Raw genomic sequence first — 20,503 nt, forward strand, 5'->3', positions numbered from 1 at the left:
TCTGCGAAATCTACAAAAACCCGCAAGGCTTTGAAAACCACGCACTGTTCTTGAACTAAAAGAAAATTTCAAAAAGGATTAAGGACCTTTCAAAAAGGAACTTCCGACCATAAGCTTTACTCCACTGGCCTCTACACTACCAAATTAATGTTTGCATCTGAGATAAAACTTGTTTCAGAAACCACTGACCCACTGCTATAGCCACTGCTTTGACCGCATTTCAGCATTTCAGTGAAGTTAGAGAGCAACCAAGATTTAATGAAGTAAAAGTTAAATCCATGTAATGAACAAGTGAAACCCACAACATTTAAAAATATATAGAACCACATATTTTAACTCTGAAGTTACATTGAGGCTTCCACTGGGCTTAAATTACAACAAAACTATAGGAATTCATTAAATATTTTAAACATACGTTATTTTTACATAATTTCTATAAAGGCGTAAACATGATTTTAACATTTAGTAGTTTTGACAGTTTTAACATGCGATATGATTTTAATGGTTTTCCCCTTGCTAAAGTTATACCTAACTGATTTTTTACCTATAAAACAAGAAACCCGCATTATTACAACATGATTATTGAAGGAAACTTAATGAACAAAATTCAAGTTTAGTTATGAACACTATCTATACTCATCACAGTATAATCATAATTAAAAATTAGCTCCATAGTATCATGTAAAAAATAATCATAATTAAAAAAAAATGTCTCCGATTCTCTAAGAATTATTACTAAACTATAACAATATAAATAAAAACAACCAAAAACCTAAAATGCCCTCATTCCCGTAAACAACCGAAATTCATGGCATGTAAGTTAGATGTTACCCGGTTTAATATCGCTCAATCGATGGAGTAACCGTATCATGTGTAACAAAATTCTCGCAACATTCTAAAAATAGAAGTGATCAAATAATACGTTAAGTTATTCAGCATATTCAGCAGATTGTAACACTAGCACACAATTCCAATAGTTCAACAGATTCGATTATAAACTCAAAGTTTTTAAGATTATAAAATTCCAGTATGCCTTTTTTCAACAAAGTGACTTGAAAATGTGAACAGATTTACCAGGTTAGCGAAACCTTAACTTTGTAAAACCTATCGTACTCCAAGACTATAGCTAATGAAAAGAAAAATGCTCTTTATACATTACAACATGTTATCTAAAGGATTGTGTATTCAAGAACTCCACTACAATATCAGTTGCATTTGATGGTAGACACAAGTTAGTAGAAAAATACAAAGAGAAATAGCGGTTGAAGTAAACTGTAGATAAACTAGGTGTGTGACACGACCTCCATAATGTGGCACATGCCACGGTATCTCGGCCAGAGAAGAAAGGTCATCCATCCATCCGTGAACGTTTCCTGTGAAGGAAAACTTGTGACATTTCCTCCGGATAAGGGAGGAGGGTTGTATCACACTTAAATAGATACAATATCTGAGCACGTGTTTGTTTACTAATCAAATAGGTTGGTGTAGTGAGTGGATCATCCATATTTTAAAATGTAACGTTCTTTGAAAAGTCATTCATTTCATTTCATTTACATTTAAAACTCTATCAAAAGAGTTTACAGATCCATTTAGAAGTAACGAAGTAAACCAGTTATATAGCTTCCCAAATTAATCAACTTATTTCATACTCCACTGGTGTATGGAACCGTAAAGTACAAATTGCCCATTGAAATTGCAATTGAAGAATCTAAGAATATATATAATACTTGGGTATTCTATTGGATTTTCAGTTGTACCAGGAAAAGAAGCCACTGCTGTGCTATGAGCCATAGAAAAATCGCTGAAACGATTATTTTTTATACAACGCCGCCATACGTGCTGGAAACTTTTAGGGAGTGACGTATAAAACCAAAGAATCGTTTGCTTTATGTCCACCAATTTAGTATGTGATTTAGTTCGTGTCACACTATTGATTTTGAATTACGATTATTGTTCAGTGAGCATTTCAAAAATAGGAAAATCGAATTGTTTTACGTTTCAACCATTTTTGAGCAAGTGAGGGTAGATGATTCAAAAGTGAAAAATCGTTTGTATAAATATGGATCGAACAGGAGCGAAGCCTTTATAAGGGACAGATAGGCAGTTGAAATCCCTCTTGCAAACACTTAAAGTGACCTTGAAGATTAAGAGCAGTCAATTTCTGAGGAATTAGAAAATGTGCTATAATCGCAATTGACTGGTAGAACAAGGTCCATTTTACAGAGACTACAGAGACCCTATTGTGCTAGTCATAAACTATTTAGTTATATTTTGACATTAAAATTTCTTTGACGGTCTATTATAGACCTACCCAGGTGCTAATAGGGAAACACATCTTACCAAAGTATAAATAAATATATACCATATGGTTCAGTCACCACCGTCAAGGAGAGTTTTAATTTGTACTGTCCTGGGTCCTGGCCTGAAAGAGAGTTGAAGAAAACCTATAGCCGCAGAATTCACATACCATCCTATCCCTTCCTTAGTTTCTCGGTCTGACCAACACCTGGCTGAGGTAATTACGTTAAGGGAAGATAACATAGTCATTGATTGCGATATTTTAAAGACAACCTATTATTAAAAAAAGGTTCTAATTGTAGGATAACAAACTGTAACATTTAAAATCTAATGTGAACCTTAAAAAGCCTTCTTGGAATAAGTTAATCTTCGTAAATGTCCAAATTGGGTTCAGAAAACTACTTAATTTCACATAGAAATCACAATAAAATCATTTATAATTTTCAAAAGAATCAGTGCTTGAGGTTCAAAAGAAATACTTATTTCTCTTATCCTTTGCAGTGTTGAATTTGCTCATCAAAGACGAATGAAAACTAGATTTGATTAAATTTACATGATAAATCAGGTTTCTGTGTGTTGGAAAGAGATAAGAATGTTGACGTTCTATGCATAAAAGAGATTTTATCCAAAGTCAGTTCAAACGAATTTACTCATAAGACAAATGGCTCATATACATGTGAAGTAATATTTTTTTAGTTAAATATTGAGTTAGATGGATTGGTTACTAAAAAAGTTACCCTCCTTCTATCTACATCATTTCTTCTGCATAGCAGATGGGTTTCTCTCAGTACTATAGAAACTATTTGATCCATTATACTGTCTTTTGTCTAGTAGTATTACTTTTGCCACTTAATATTTTGGAGGTTCAGCATTGGTTTGGAATTGGTTTTGAAGTATCTTTCAAGAGACGCAAGGACTGATCCAGCGATATACCACGGACACATCTGAAGACTAATTAAGCACAAATTGTTGCTTGATGCATCTACATTAACACTTTCTCTCTAATTGCAACCCTGTCATCGTCATAGATGAATAACACTACTCACTAATTATGATGAGTGTAGGTTTCACTTGCAGCCACTCATAAAATAATGCGACACAATTTATTGGAAATTAGCTATTCAAAATATGCAAGTGTGGGTTATAAAATTGTACAACTATTTAGGCTTATTTTGATACGAGTACGTTAGTAATAGCACATGTTAATAAATCATTTTTCACTGTTCAAAAATTACTGCACTCACACGTCTTTGTGTATATTAATATACGAGTAATTAAAGATTGTAATAATCTAATTAAGATTACCTACCAAAGGTAATGTTATATTTAACTTCAAGCTATTTGTTTCAGAAACTAATTAATACACAAAATCCAAAGGCAGAAAAAAGTGAGATTGTTGAGCTAAAATCGAGCAAAGGGCATCTGATGACTTGGTCAAGATACCATCGATACCCAGGTGTGTAACTATATTATTATTATTTTAATATTTCATGTAATACATTTTCAAGTCGTTTGATAGGTAATTGGTTTTCCGATAACATGTTAGTGTGGTTATTTAAACACATGTGTGACTGAATTGGTCTGATATTTATAATTATAGATTCACAATATCAATAATTATAGAATCACAATAGATGAAACCTCTAGAGCAATGGTAAAATACTCGTCCGGCAAGTGAGAGAGTCCTGGCAGATCAGTTTAATTTTGTTAATCTTTATTAAAAATGAAAACGCCTATTACAGCTCATACACATTTAATAAATGTAATATTTGTTTTGTTATGTAAATAGTACATAATGGGAATGAACCATTTAACAAAACTATTTTAATACTATTAAAAACTTACTTTTATATTAATAAAGATAAGTTTTCATTTTTAATAAATATTAAGAACAATACTCTGTTAAATCCTTTATACACCAGATAATAACTCTAGATGAAACAAATCATACAATTATTTTTAATCATCGGGCCGATACCAAAAGCTTTAATTCCGATCCCGATACCAAATTGATACCTCGATGTATTATTTGTGCTATGAATATAATACGATAATAGTGTTTTGTTAAAGGCAATCTGGACTGTAGTAGAAGTACAGTTATGTTTGAAGTTTCTTATCACCCTTAGCCACGATAAGACATTTTAATAAAAAAAACTTTTAAAAATAAACATACATGCATTAAATTCTTTTACAATTATTAACATTGTATTGCAATTTTAAAATAATTACAAATAATTAAATCTACAACTCGCACACAGTCAAACTTACATTATATACATTCTCTCCCGTCACAGTCACACTGACCCCAAACCCAACACTTTCAGAAATTCTAGCATTCATGAATTCATCACCAAATAAAACGCTTGAGACACCAAAAGGCGTTTGAGACGAGTTTTGAACTGATTTTGATCGTTGAAATTCTTTACTTTCAGAGAGCCTGTTAATCTGACAAAAGCCTCTTGCGACAGATATGATACTGACAGTCTGCAATGTTAAGTTCCCCGTGGGTATCCCCATCTCTTATTTCATACTGGTGAACATCCCTGTTGCGAACCATATTATATCTTGATCGGCATATAAACACCTAAAAACATAGAGGCAACAATCCCACTTCTCTGAAAGATTTTCTGAATCTCACAGTCTTTTTCTGAAGCTTGAAAAAACGCTCAATTCTGCTTTTTTTCTCATCGCCAAAATATCCATATGCAAAATGGCCACATTATGCTATTTTTAGATTTTCTGGGAAACAAAAATTTGCCAGATGACGCAAAAATAATAGATATGCCGGAGGTAAATCTAGCACATATGTCTTCATTATTGTCATCCCAAGTCAGTCCTCTATCAACACCATCTCGAGAAACTTTGCGGAGTTTGTTTCCTCTAAAAAAAAAACATCATCCACAAAGACAGTACGCCAAAATACATCATCATATGGACAAAGGGAGAAATTTGATGACATTATATTTTGACTGGTTAGTTTTCAAATTCATTTCAGCGAAATACTAACTGCATGAATTCAAAAACCAGCTGTTCAAAAGTCAATTCCATGAATGCTGAGATTTCAAGATCTGTTATTGACTTGCTTTTTAAACAGAGAGGTTTTCATAGTGGATAACTGAATTCAGTCTGTATACAAAAATCATAAAAAGAGGAGGCCCAAGGATACCACCCTGTGGGATACCACGAGCCATTTTAACTTTATTTGAAATAACATTCGAAATCCCCACGCATTAAGATAACAATTGAGCCATAATTACGAGAGACCTCGAACCCCACATAATTCTATCTGGTTCACAGTGTCTGCAAGCGTTCAAAAGCTTTTTAAAGGTCTAGAAATATGCTAAGCACATATTTCCGACCATCCAATCCATCGACAACGTTGTCTAAAACTATGTTCACCACGTCTATTGTGTTTTTATTTTTCCTAAAATCGAATTGTACGAGAAATGTTACAAGTTCTTAGAAAACTTTTTCCAAAAATGTTACTACACACTGAAAGTATTGAGATTGGACGTAAGGTATGGATCGTCCTTTTTGCAAATTGGAATGGCTTTGGCTGTCTTTAATTGTAATGGGAAAGTTCCTGTTTCAAATGGAAAAATGACCAATTGTCCCAATATGTGTCTTAACCAGTGTTTGACAAGCCACTCTGATATTCCGTTGCTATTATCTGTTTTTACTGAGTTTAATCTCTGAATGACATGTGTGACCTCGTCATCCACCGGGTCATGCAGCCGGTTCACAAATATCTCTCCTATTATATTTGGATCGTTGAAGAACGAAGCCAATGTAGCTACTTCAGCAAAATATATGTTAATTAATTTGCCACTAATACTTATTCCTCAATAATTGTATTCTAAATTTTGTTTGAAATCGATTTATATTGTTTATTGAAATGTATTTCTCGAGTAAACTCGTTAATAATTTTCTACGCAGTTTTCAAAACATTTTCCGAGTTACTCAAGGCTGTACTGACATCATAGGCTTTATCACTCTAATAATTTTCCTAAAGATCCCACAATGTGTTCTGAAAAAGGTTTTGAGGTTCTCATTTCGTGTTGTAATAATATCGTATAAAGAAATTTGATATTTTCCATATAAATTATCATTCCTTTGTTTAACAATGAATTCTTTTTTGGTTTGTGGTTTTGATTAATTATTTTGAACGGGCAAATGATGTTCGATAAAAACTCTTAGAGAATGCTCGGTACATAAATTGACTTCTTCAAATTGATTTTAAAATGTCCACGACTAGTTTTTCAACCACTTATTTTTAGGTAGTAAATATTTTTTTAATACAACTTCCATATACACTTTTTGGTTTACATTGTTTTTTCTCCGGCTTGCACCCATGAATCACGACCTCCTACGTAAACTGTGATGTTTGGAGTATTTGTGATCACGTTGTCGATGGCGGTATTCGTCGTAGCGGTTACTCGTGTTGGTGTGTAAACGGATCAATTTTAATGAAATAGTTGATGAATCGTGAAGCCGCTAAGTGGGGGAGGTGTTGTTCATCTTATTAAAGTTGATGTCACCATTTGTTAAAAATTTCGCTGAATTCGTGCAACAGAGTTCAAGAGTTTTACGAGACTTTAAAAAAAAGAGTTGCTGTAGCCATTGGGGGATCTGTACAATCCAGTAACACACAATTTCCCCATGAAATTCGCCGTAATTTTTACACCAACAGTCTCAAAATTTAAGTTTAATGATTCAAAGTTTTAATATCTTATGACAAACATTGCTACTCCGCCTGCTTTGAATTGTTTTCGACAGAAATGTTTTGCCATTTTATAATTTTGAATTTTGTTGTATTGCTTTTAGTTCGTAGCCGCGTTCAAATACAATACACGCATCATGTCTAAGTCCATCACACATCATCTCTAGTTTATCCCTTGTTTTTGAATTTTGTGTTTTGTCAATTTTTGGAAAAGTTTTCGCTCTTTTGTTACTGGACCTGAAGTTAGTGTGCAAGACTTAGGATGGTATTATACTTGATAGGGAAGTAAGGTTTTTTTTAATCAGGCGATCGTGTTTTAAAACTATCACGTCTACATACGGCCTATGCGTATGTGAAGACCTGGTGATGATTAGCGGCAACTTTTGAGGCGCAGCAATCGGTTCCACAAGGCAGAGGAGCTGGATTGCCGGACGGGTTATAATTCTGGAAGCAGCCTGAGGAGTGGTTTCGACGCAAGTTTCAGGAATCCAGAAGGAGCAGGTCTCGGGGATGCTACCGTATGTATCCATTATCATCCTAGCCAACAGCCACTTGTCTCGCATAGAAAGCTGTTGACCGTGCCTCGTGAAGAAGCTTTGTCCTAGCCCATCAAAGTTCAGCACTTGGGTGTCGTGGCGTACAGCCGAACTGATCATTGAGTACGGTCACATCGTGGATGGGGTGGTCCGATTCCAGGTCGCCGCGGTGCAGTAGGGCAACCAGGACAACCTTGACGTTAGCTGGTCTGGCCGTGATGTTGCTCCCCAGCTGGTGATAGATATTGACACTACTCGCCAGCTGCTTAGTCATTTGTAGAGATAATAAGCACCTCGCAGCAGAGTTCGAGTCCAGAAAACTTTTGTTGTTTGGACATCATATCCTCGAGCAGTCGGGCACCGCGCTTGTATAAGCCGCTAGCTAAATAAGGTACCCCGAACGGCCACCTTCTTTACCATACCCGCGATATGGCGAGTGTGGATGTCATCTCTAAGAATCATAATTTTTATGTGGGGAATGGATTTTTGAGTTGGGAGTTGGTAGTTTTTAAATGTTTGTAGTTTTTTTTCTGAATATTGGAATAAATTACTTTTATATTTCTATATTCTGGCGTCGGAACGTAAAGAATGTCTTTTTGGAACTAGAAGTACTTGATACCTATTTTGCAGCACACGAGCAAGTCTTTAGTTAAAGCTTCAAACATTAGATGACTTCACATGCTCAACACGTTTAGCATATGGGTTTTCAGGCGGGCTGCACTGTACTTTGGAGTCTGTGATTAAGGAGTGCTTCATACTCTCCTTTGAGGCATTACATTCCAATTTTGAGTCATACTTGCCGGGTCTTCTGGTGTAGTTGGGGACGATATTACAGTCAACGGCGTGGATCAGGCTGGAGTCACGTAGGTATCCAGTTCAGTAAGAGCAGGTGATGTAAGGGACACAATCGGTGTGAGGGGTGCAGACAAAGGGGTAGTCGGTGGTTGAGAGGGTGACAGGAGGGAGTGCAAGGCGATTGGTGTTCTCCACTACGTGTAATACTGCTGATACTCACAGTTGTTATTTCTCAATAAGTTTAAACTGAAGCTCTAAATTTTCCCCAAACACCACGAAGATATTCCTTTCTTCCAGGTTCCAGTCTTAGTTTTTTCAGTTTACACATCCTTTCTATAATAAAACATGTATATATAAAAGAAGTACTGTATTTAACAATAACAATACATAAACAACAGCAATAAATATAATAAAATAGAAAATATTAATCAACAAGTTATGGAAGTTAAAATAAATTAAATAAGTTAAAATATTTTTTCTATGGTAAAAAATTTTAAAAAATCAGGTACTAAGAATCGAACTGATTAACTTGTTTCACTGTCGGAATCGCCAGCGTAGCTCTGATAAAAGTTGGATTGTTATCAATAAAGTTGATTAAGTTCGGCGCTCCGTAAGTATGTCAAAGGTCTTTGTTGTACTGTACTGTTGGTATGTGCAAGTCTAACCTTGTTAGTTGGATGGTTATCTTATACAGTACGTACTTTAGTTATAACTCAAAAGTTTAGTCTTAATTCACTATAATTTAATCTAAGTAGCATTTTTTACATCAAAATTGTCTCTTGTATTTTTAAAACTGTTTTAAAATCGAATTCAACTACGAAGCGTCGTTTATGCATTAATGAATGGTAGCACCAGGAATGGTACCAACCCCACAGGACAGAAGAAATAAAAACAACAAGGTGAATATTATTTTTTTTACTAACAGTAATCTTTTTATGCGTCTTTTCATGCATAAAGTATAACAGTAAAACGTTTAACTCGCCGTCAGTTTCAAACGTTTGCGTAACGCCATTCGTCGCAGTCGGCCATTTTGACAAAAGTTTAACAGTGGGTATGCTTAGAAAAAAAACAGCTTTTTGTGTTTGAATTGCATTCATATTCATTAATTATAAATAAATTAATACCAATATATTATAAGGCCTAAAAGTTACGTATTCCCTCTGAAAATAAACAACATAAACTTATTACTGGAATGGTGTATTACAAGGAATCATAATTTTAAAAATAAAAATAATTAAATTGTATATTAACAATCTAATAATATTTTTATATTACTCCTAACTGTTGGGAAAAAATATTATAAAAATATGTTAGTTGCAAAATAACAAAAGCCCTTAGGTATGTTCGATCAAACCGGCCGATGCTGTGGTAATTCACTTTCGTAATCGTTTCAACTTAACTGATTCACAAAATTCTAAACCCCAGTATATTTTACCTTTACAACAACAAATTCATGACTGGACAACCCACATTGTGCAATAAACGAAAATGTTAGAGTACGGCTTAGGTACCGCGCGATCGGTAATGCGTACTGCCCGTCATCAGTCTTCTGCGAGTAGACGTATTCGAAGATTCGGTGGATTGGAGACGTCATTAGTCGTGATATTGTGAAATCGTGACTTTCCAAGCGATTTTTAAACACTTCTGTTGTTGATTTTATTTATTATTTTATAATGCAATATTGATGTTGGACTCGAATAAAGAGTCACAATATCGAGTATCGGAATCGATCCTAGTCCTAAGGCTAACGTGATGGTTACTATTATTAACTACTAAGGACCATATGGTCCGCAGTCTTATAAGAGTTAGGTGTAATTCTTTTAGGGCATAAAGAACCCCTTAATATAGATAATATAAAGGAAATTTTAGAGAAAGTGATGGGAAAATACTAGATTTTATGGGTGATTTGTATGAAACTTTCAGAAATCATGAGCTACTTGGAGTACTTGCAAAGCACCTACCCAAACTTGGTCGAGATATTCACAATCGGTAAATCCTCAGAAGGGAGACCTCTGAAAGTAGTCAAGATATCTTCTGACTCTTCGAGAGAAGTAAAACGTGCTATATGGATCGATGGAGGTAAGATTACAACATCCTCTACTGTAACGTAACTAAGAAAAATATATATTATATTTAGTTATTACTTAAAATGTATCATACAAAATATACCAAATAGGAATTAAAAGATTACTATCATACTAAACTTAAAGTTTTAGAGAAACAAGCTTACTTTTAAAACTTGATAAACTTAATATAATGTATTGTCATTTCACTTAAAATCATGTGTCATTGTTTCTGAATGTTGTTTCAATTAAAATGTGTCCAACAACTGTCCATAACTCTGATAAATGTTAGAATTTATTAGAAAGACTGTCTCAAAAAGACTATTTCACAACTAATGCCTTATCTTAATTCTATAATTAACATAGTATTCTTGGTTGATGTTTATAAAACCAAACTTCACACATAATTATTATAGTAAAATGATATTCTGATAAAATAAATATCGAACACGCGTTTGTTGTTTTCGAGTTAGTACATCACTGTATAAAACAGATAATTTCAACAGTATAATTTTATAAAGATGATTGATATTCGAACTGGAAAAATATTTACTTTACTTTGATAAACAAAACAGCAGGTTCGGTACTTTTTCATGTCTAAATGTAAGATCAAACTTATTGTAGGTACCCATGGAAGAGAATGGATTACCCCAGCGGTAGCTCTGTACTTCATCAGACAACTTGTCGAGCACTACGCCAAGTACAGGAACATAGTCGACACTATGGACTGGTACATCATGCCGGTGATGAACCCGGACGGGTACGAGTACAGTCACTCCAAGGATAGGTTCTGGAGGAAATCTCGAGCTCCGAACAAACCCAGCTCAGACTCGGAGAGGAGAGGAAGGTAAGTTATAATCACAGGATAGATACAACGCTTCTAACTACCTTATACTACAGAACGTTAAGAAACCGCATTATAATCCTAACAATATTATAAATGCGAAAGTGCATTTGTTGTTTTGTTTTCACGCGTAAACTATTCAATTGGTTGTACTGAAACTATGCATGGGCATTGTTGTGGTCCCTGGGTGAATATAGGCCTATTCTTATTTCGAAAATCCCTCTGAGATACGCCCCACTGATCTTTAAAGTAGCAAAACATCCCATCTTGGTCTCTAAAGTTGTGAAATATTAATTAAAAGAGCATATCATAACAGTTCTGTGTAAACATTGCTTATTATTTTCAATTTGTGTTCATTTATAGTGAGTACATTCTAATATAAATAATATAACTCTATATAATAATGGTAGGAATAACCATTATTTAAAAACCGCTTTATATTTAATCGATTAGGTAAAGTACTCACCTACCTTAAAATATTTCCTAAGACATAAGGTAGTCAAAATTTGACTCCGAAGACTCACTTTGACACTCAGTCGGCAAGAAGTATGCTAGATGAAAGGACGCTGGACTGTGCTTTTTAAGTAATGTAACATTTTCAGCTCTAAGTCTACTAAAATATTAATAATATTTTGCAGTTTATAAAGAAAAAAACTCATAATGTAATTGTTAATGTAGTTTTAACTTTTTATCAAAAACTAAGTATTAGAACTAAAAGACAATGTTACTATCTAACTTGTACTATACATTTAATAAAGACTCATATAAAACCCATCTTAGTTCACTTTTGACAGAAGTGGGCTTCTCTGTTCTGTAATATATATTCTTGATCGGGAAACAAAGCAAAATCAAGTATCGAACAAATCATACTGAGAACAATTAAATTTAATTGTTCTTGATTGAATTGTTGTAATTACAACAATCATAACTATACAATTTTGTCGTATTTTCTTGGTCGTGGCAACAAGGCAAACTCAACATTGGCGTTGAAAATAAAATTCACTCGAACCAGAAGCGTTCAAAAGATGCAAAATCTGCGAAACCGCATGCGAAGCCACGGGTAACTGCTAGTAATTATTATGAAACAGTATAGTGTTCATTATATTATTAGATCATCGAGTTTTCAAACGTAAATATTGCAATAACTTACTTGATACGGTTCTAACTAATCTTTAGTCACTAAACTAAGTGATACCAAGATTTTGGAGCGCGTTTTTTGACAAAACTACTTCAGTAGAAATAGCAATTTACGGATTACAAAAAGATAATGTTCGGATGGACATAGTAAAAGGGGCTTAAATGAAATAAGATAAAATACTACAAATACAATAAAATATAACTATTACAATAAGTACAGTTTAAATTGTTTTGACAATTATATGTGTTTCATGAGATCCACGAGTGATACGGCAGACAACAATTTAATAGTCAAGCTCTGGCCACACTTTTAAGGGCTCTGACGTCGATAATCTCTATACCTTTATAGTATGCGTTGCCTTAATTTCAAGAGATTCAATGGTAATAGGGGGACACCTGATCTTTGACATAACACCACGAAGAAGCCTTTAAAAGTCCCTCATTGAGCTTGTTGAGGTTAAAAGGCCTATCTCATAATACATTTGTGTCATGTGACCCGAAAATGTGAGTTAACATAAAGTTTTAACTCAACAGTACATGGGAGTGCCTTTTTCCTAGTGGCCTAAGGCGTCGTACTTTGAATCTGAACTAAAGATAGTGTAGGTTCAAATCCTGCCTGTGACCGTTACACTTTTTATAAATACCGTACCATTGATCTTATAAACTGTATCAACTCTCCCTCTTATACTGTTTAATAAGATCCTCGCACACGCTTAAAAGAAAATAGGCATCAACTGAAAAGATTCGGAGTAACATTTAGTGAACAATAAAACTTATAAGGTAATTCTCAGGCTTTAAACTAAACTAGTATTATTAATTAATATATTCATATATTATAATAAAATATGCAAAATATATGAGTAGAATGTGGGGAATTTACAGTAATATAAACTAAGAATGCCAGGTTTATCTTAAAACACAACATTTTAAATAATAACTTTATCAAATTAATTCCTTAATGTTAATGTACAATAAACATAAATCAAGATGTTATTTTAAGAATGACATTGTTCTCTTCGGAACCTATCACTATTGTGGTATTAGCATCATTTAATATTGTGTATCAGTGCCGTTTTCAAAATCTACAAGGATCTCTCTCTCTCTCTCTCTCATTTTGTCTCTATAATTAGACTGTTCTGGAGCTATGGAGAGAGCTGTAAGGGGGTCGACCTGAACCGCAATTGGGACTTCCACTGGAGTGAGAGAGGAGCCAGTGACGACCCCTGCAAGGAGACGTACGCCGGAGCCAGAGCCTTCTCGGAGCCAGAGACGAAAGCAGTTGCTGACTTCATCATGGACCACAAGGATCGTATGGCCGCCTTCATCACACTTCATTCCTACTCGCAGATGTGGCTGGTGCCGTGGGGCTACACCCGCAGCCGAGTCAAAGACTACGATGATCTAGTGTACGTGGGGCGCAAAGCGATCGAGGCCCTCAAGAAGGTACATGGAACGGAGTACGATATAGGGACGTCGACATCTCTACTCTATCCTACATCAGGTATGTAGAACCTAGACTCCATTATTTGCCTGGCACTGAAGTCGATTAATAGGTAACAAAAAATATAAGTAAGTAACTTGTAAGTTTATAGATGTATGTAATCATACACCTTTAAATGTAGCATTTGTATTTTCTTGCACTCAGTATTTATATACATATACCTTGAATATGTATTCCACAAATTATGTTGAAATTCTACACACCAGAATAAATGTAAATTATTTGCGTTCATACTACGTCACAGTTACGTATAAGTGACATTAAAAAATCAACATTACTATGTAAAATGCATTTTTGGTATTTGTTGATATTTTGATATATTGTAATGATAACGATAACATTATGGTTTTGTAGTGTTTATTACTGTTGATGGAACAGGCTTTATCGTCTGTTTAACTAATAACATTAGTTACATACTTAAAAATGTTGGGAGATAAACATATATATTCATTTAAAATAGATAACACAACCTAAATCAGATTTAATACTTATGAGTAGCTAGTGTAACTTTTAGTAACAAAAATGGAGGCTCCATACCTTAGTATTAACAGCCTGTAATTCTAAAATACACAAGCCTTTAACGTCTCTTTATTACCCACCAAGACCTAATTTCTACCTAAATAGAATTCCATAACTTAATCACTGATTGTTGTGAGGTGGCTAAAGATAAGTTGCTTTGTAAGTGATAATGCTTTCAGAAGACTGAATTAAGTTCCAAATAACTGCTTATACACTTACAATCAAAGGGATAAAGCCAGAAATAATGCTCATAAAATTCTTGTGGGTTAAGGGAATGAGCCTCTTCTTAAAAAATGTTATAATTACAATGAATTTTATAGTTTAATAGTTACTGATTTACTTATAAAACGTAAAAATAATGGTTTCACAATATTACTAATTAATTAGGTCCATGCCTATTTAGAAGGTTTGGATTTACACTACTATAATTTAATACTGGAGTCGAGATTAAGTATGAGTGTTCCGCACTTGCAGAGATCAATACTTACAAATCGAATTGCGTAATCATAATGGACATGTTTGAAGAAACAAAATTTATATCACGTTTTTGGCTGGTTGATTTTTTTAGGCAGCGCGGATGACTGGGCCAAAGGGAAAGCCGGTATCAAGTACAGCTACACCGTGGAGCTGCGGGACAAAGGCAGCTACGGGTTCCTGCTGCCAGCAGCCCAGATCACCCCTACTGGCCGGGAGACATTCGCTGCCGTCAGGGCGCTAGTCAGGGCAATCCTTAGGGAATATGGATGAACTGATACCATTAGGTCTAGCTAGTTAAGTGCCATTGCTCAATCGTATGTGACTGACTAATATATTTAACTTCTTAGTTTTAAGCGTAATGGTATACAATGCATTATTTATTATTTATTGTTAACTGTTTATAGTTTTAAATTAAGGTTTAAACATAGAGGAGGCTGGTTGCTCTAGAAGCCGAGAGACAATTTACAGTGTATATATACACACAGGCTAATTTTTCGTAAATCCGATAAAGGAATTTACAAAAAATCGATTATTAGCCTTGCCAGCTTTACTAAGGGTCAAAAAAGGGATTAAAAGGGTTAAAAATATCAAACAACAATTTTTCTCAGATCATATTATTTTAGCTTAAGGCACTTAAAATCAACGTCAGTCCAACGCAATAATATAACGAAATTCGTCTTTTTACCCTAATTCAATTCTTCACTGCCATATGGTTGGCTGACGATTTTACTTTATATACGTGTCTGGTGGTTGGTTTGGATTGTGTCAGTTACAAAAATATGACTAAAACATAACTTGATTTGCTATTTGTATCACTTGTCATTGATCCCCGCCAAAATTACCATGGCAATCTAATTCTTTCATACGAGACTCTTTAGAATATATAAAATGGCTCTATCGATTTCAAGAAATACTTGGTTGTGTACTAATATAACGCAAATCGGCTCTCTGCTCCTGGACATATGTATGTTAACTACGTTTGCGAAAGTATACAATTAGATTCTAATTTTGTTCAAAAATATATTTATTTACAATAAGTAGACTACTGATAGCCTGAAAATCACTTTATATTTATTAAAAGGCTATTTTATAAAAACACTTATTACCAGAATAGAACACTTATTGATTCAATGTATCTGTGGTGTAAATATCACGCAACTAAAGGGGTGGTTTCTGTGTACAATATTAAACTTAATGTTGGTGTGCATATGAAAGTTATTGAACATTCATATATGGCCATGTTTGATTGTTCCAATGTAAATTGTTAATTAAACTCTATAGGTTTTCTTTTATGGCTATTCATTTTCTCCTATTAATATTAAAAATTTATTGAAATTGAAATAAAATTGCTTGTTCGGCTATTGTTAAGTTCACGAAGACGCTATTTAGATTTCAGACTACTGGCATTATGTCTGAATGTAAGTATTATTGCAAGTTATGTAATGCCCAGTTATGTTCTTAAACCAGGATTACAACCATTGAAGGCAGAATACGTAAAAATTACAATTAGCTCATAAGTATTCAAAATTAATTTATTGATATAGTAAGTAAAGCAGTACCAAAATGTCAAAAATTGAAGCAAAAACATACATGTCATGTTTATAAATACGAGTGAATGAAGTGAAACTCTGTACATCCCGCAGGACTACTAAAACCTCGTCATCTCTCAAACTTATTAGAGAAGGAGATCCCACGAAACGGTTAAACATTACATAGTTTTAAAGGATCTAAGTCACACAAATCAAAAGCTCGAGGTAAAATTGATGTGAAATTGTAAAGTTCTTCAACCATATAAAGGAACGCCTCTAACGTTTTAAAATATCAAATACCACAAAAGTTTTTTGTGGATGGTTTGGAGGATTCCTGAGTATCTCATATTAGTAATTAACCCCAAAACAATGGCCATCAGCATTCATGAAAAGGTTCAATTGTTATTGGAAGGTATTGAATTATTTAAAATAAAAACTTAATATTTTCAAAAGTATTTTAAAATTATTTGGAAAGTAAAACATTTTTCCCTGCTAATTTTTTATTGTTGGGATGTATTTGTTGGAAAACAAATGTCGCTGAGTGCCTTTTTTCGCAAATCACGGTATTAAAATAAGTCAAACTCAACAATTTATAATCTTAGTGTGTGTGAGTATGTGAGTATGGACACTAAAAGTTTGCAGACTTGCAGTTTCAGTTATTCTTTTTTTTTAAATATTACATATGTCTTATCTATCTCCGTGACGTGGTGTTTATCAGTGCTTTCTCATTCTAATGATAAAGGTTTACATTCCTTTTTGAGGAATGGGAGAATTAATGAAATGTAAGTGGAAGTCGTCGATTCCTTGGCGACTGTGCGGCATCGGTGAGTAAAATAAGACCATAGTTGCCTGCATCATGTAGTTGGCAGCAACTACCTTGTCGCGAACTATAGCGGTCTCACCAATTCTTCCTCCTTAACTCATTTCCCCTTTTTTTCTCTCAAAAGGCTCCCCCCGCACAAGTCAGTTTGCTTATAGAGTATCTTTTATAATCAAGTCATATTCCAGGGAAGAAAGTGGACCTACAGTTGTTCAAGTAATTAACAATCAGAGTTGTGATAACACATCGATTTTCGAGTATTTGATAGTTTTTTTGAAAGTACATAATTTATCAATTTTTATTCATAATTTTGAATTTTATTCAAATTGAAACAAATTTATAGATATAAAAAAGTAAAGCAATCCTTTGAAGTAAAGGAAGGGGCTTCATTGTTAAAAGTGATCATATCAATACAAAGTCAACTCTTTCCTCAATCAATGACACAGTGCATTGCGCAGCTAGCAAGGAGAAACAATATAATCGATAACTCGTAGCAAGTGCACACGAGAATCAAGCGCTGAAGCCATCTGTTACTTTACGCTGAGTCTACAACTACACTCTAGTGTACACGCTCTAGTCTAGTCTACACTTCACATTCAGTAACTAATAATCTAGTAAAATGAGGATACAACCCTAACGCGCAAAAAAGGTTATACCTTGTGGCAATAAATAATAAGATCTCAAAATAAGTGGTAAAAATTGCACGACGTAGTGAGCCACGTTTTGTAGGGCAGGGTGAAGAGTGGCTAAAATGGTACTTTAAAAGTATTTCGCAAATATTATGCAATCACGAGGTCGTTGTAAAGTTCAGAACTGATCTACATATAAAATTTAAAACAGTAAAGTCCTATGTAGGCCTATTTTGTGCTGAGATAAAGGGTTACGATGGTATGTTAGCTATAATAAGGCACTATTTTATAATTTGTTAAAAATTCTGAAAAAAGTAACTTGCTACAGACTAATTCTATTATTGTTTTATTATTTTTAATGAAAATACTTTATATGAATATGCTGTGACTTGCTGACATGAAAACCTTATGTAACTTGTTTGTTTAGGCCTAAAACACATGTGTCTCATCGCTCACGTAAACTTTACAAATAATAATAATTGGCTATAGTTTTGTTTGTAACTGTTTAATTGTTTTAAAAGGGCTTACCGTGTTATACTCTTTTATTTATATTCTACTTACTTAAAACCTTATTAGATTTAATTTGTGAATTTATTAAGTTACTATCATTTACCCGTGAATTTCGTAGATTTTACACTTCTACACTTAAAAAGTGCATATTTATGGTCATTGTAATTTACTTAAATGTTAGTATTTTTTGTTCCATAGCTGATTTTGCCTCTTTCCTGATTAAGAAAATAATATAAACAGCTCTGAGAAGCCTACTTTTGTCAAAAAAACAGCTGAAGTAGGTTTCATATAGCCTTTAAATTTAAAGTTGAAGTTAGACTACATTGTGTCTTGTATCTGCGTATCTGCACTGCTAGCAATTACCCATTCCTTTGCGCGCAATTTACTAGGTTTTGCACGTGTATTACCACTGTTAGTTCAAGTGAATTAAATTTCCGACGCCAATGTTGGGTTTGTCTTGTTGCCATGATCAAGAACATAAATAAAAAAGTTTATATTTATGGCCATTGTATATACTTTGTTCTATGTACGTGTTGTTCCATACTTAATTTTACCTTTTCCGTAATCTAGAATATATATCACAGATCATCAGAAGCCTATTTCTGTCAAAAGTGAACTAAGACAGGTTTTATACCATTCTTTACATTTATAGTAAAAGTTAACGAGTAGCATTGTCTTTTAGATCTAATACTTGATCTAATATTTGATAAAAATGTACAATGAAAATTACACTAAGAATGACACAATACTCAATGTTTACACACAAAAGCTGATTACATTAGACTGATCTTTTAATTAATATTTCCAACTTTAGAGACCAAGACGGGAATTTTTCGCTACTTTGAAGACAAGTGCGGCGTAGCTCAGAGAGATTTTCGAGATAAGAATAGGCCTATATTCATCCCAGAGGCTGTAAGAATGTCCATGTATATTTTTAGTACGTACACGCGATTGAATAGTTTATGCGTGAAAGCAAAACAAACAAAGTTTCGCATTTATAATATTACTAGCAGTTACCCGCATCTTCGCAGGCAATTTCCTATTGAAATACATGACACTATATTCACGTACTCTTTCTCTATGATATTCTAAACACTCCTGGCATAATCGATAGTTACTAAAAGCTATTCCAATCTTCTGATCCATTTTAGATATAAGTTTAAAGAACAGTGTTTTGGGACCCTGAAAATACACAGCAATGGGAAGACTACTTCTGTAGTACCCTACATCATCTTCTTTCGGCCATAGTAATATACATCCGGCCTAAGATATTTCGGGCGCTACAGTTGAGTTTGATTTCTTGGCAAGAAAATATACACATAAAGCTCCGAGAAGCCTACTTCTTAAAAAAAAAAATAAACACATTGCTGGGTTTATTAAAAGTTTTTAAATCTGTAGCAAAAGCTTGATAGTCACACTATCTTTAACCCCTGAATTACACTACTGATAAAGCGCTGCATAGTTAATATTTACTAGGAATTTCATTTATGTAAAAGTACATTTCACTCAAACTTCCAATTTTATTGTCTGGATAACCTTTATGTTCAAAGTGATCACAGAAAATATTGAAATAGAAGTGATATTATTTTATGCTTACTCTATGCTTTCAAGTCTGTACATACTATCAGTACACATAAAATAATAATTAAATTAATTACACATATTATTATGTCGCAGTATTAAAATGGTTGCATAGAACAATTGATAACTTTTTAACAAGTTCTCTTTATAAATAAAATGTTTTTGATGCAATGCTTTTTATTGGAAACTGTCATAACTATATCACCAGCCCTGATGTCGTAGAGAAAAGTTATTCCTTCGCGAGCCTCTAGGGCGCAATATAAAAGCATGTACCAAATGTAATGTCCCTATCTTTCACGGTTTTTGCTAGGCGTTCAAAAGTAATTCAGGACACTTCCTTTATATAAATAAATCCCGATAAACTAATTTAGTTATAAATAATCAAATTCCGTCAGTTTAAATTCCATTTCTGTCTAAGATATTCTCAATATCATTGTAAAGTTTACCTTGTGCCCCGATCAAGAGAACATATACCAACAGAAACCAACTTCGATCTTAAAGTGTCTTTCGGCTCTTTATTTTCGATATATATATATATAATTGT

At 33.7% G+C, this 20,503-nt stretch overlaps 1 protein-coding gene across 1 annotated transcript in view; it reads left to right on the top strand.

The window, feature by feature from the left end:
- LOC124363585 (carboxypeptidase B-like) overlaps positions 1-15,842 on the top strand; it is a 30,799-nt gene extending 14,957 nt beyond the window's left edge. The window contains exons 3-7 of the mRNA XM_046818841.1: positions 3,649-3,754; positions 10,273-10,428; positions 11,037-11,259; positions 13,524-13,894; positions 14,982-15,842. Of these exons, the coding sequence (XP_046674797.1) occupies positions 3,649-3,754; positions 10,273-10,428; positions 11,037-11,259; positions 13,524-13,894; positions 14,982-15,160 (1,035 nt within the window). The 3' untranslated portion in view covers positions 15,161-15,842. The remainder of the gene's footprint in view (positions 1-3,648; positions 3,755-10,272; positions 10,429-11,036; positions 11,260-13,523; positions 13,895-14,981) is intronic.
- Positions 15,843-20,503: the final 4,661 nt, after the last annotated feature.

The sequence above is a fragment of the Homalodisca vitripennis genome, chromosome 5, assembly GCF_021130785.1.
Source record: "Homalodisca vitripennis isolate AUS2020 chromosome 5, UT_GWSS_2.1, whole genome shotgun sequence".
In the NCBI taxonomy this organism is placed as follows: domain Eukaryota; kingdom Metazoa; phylum Arthropoda; class Insecta; order Hemiptera; family Cicadellidae; genus Homalodisca; species Homalodisca vitripennis.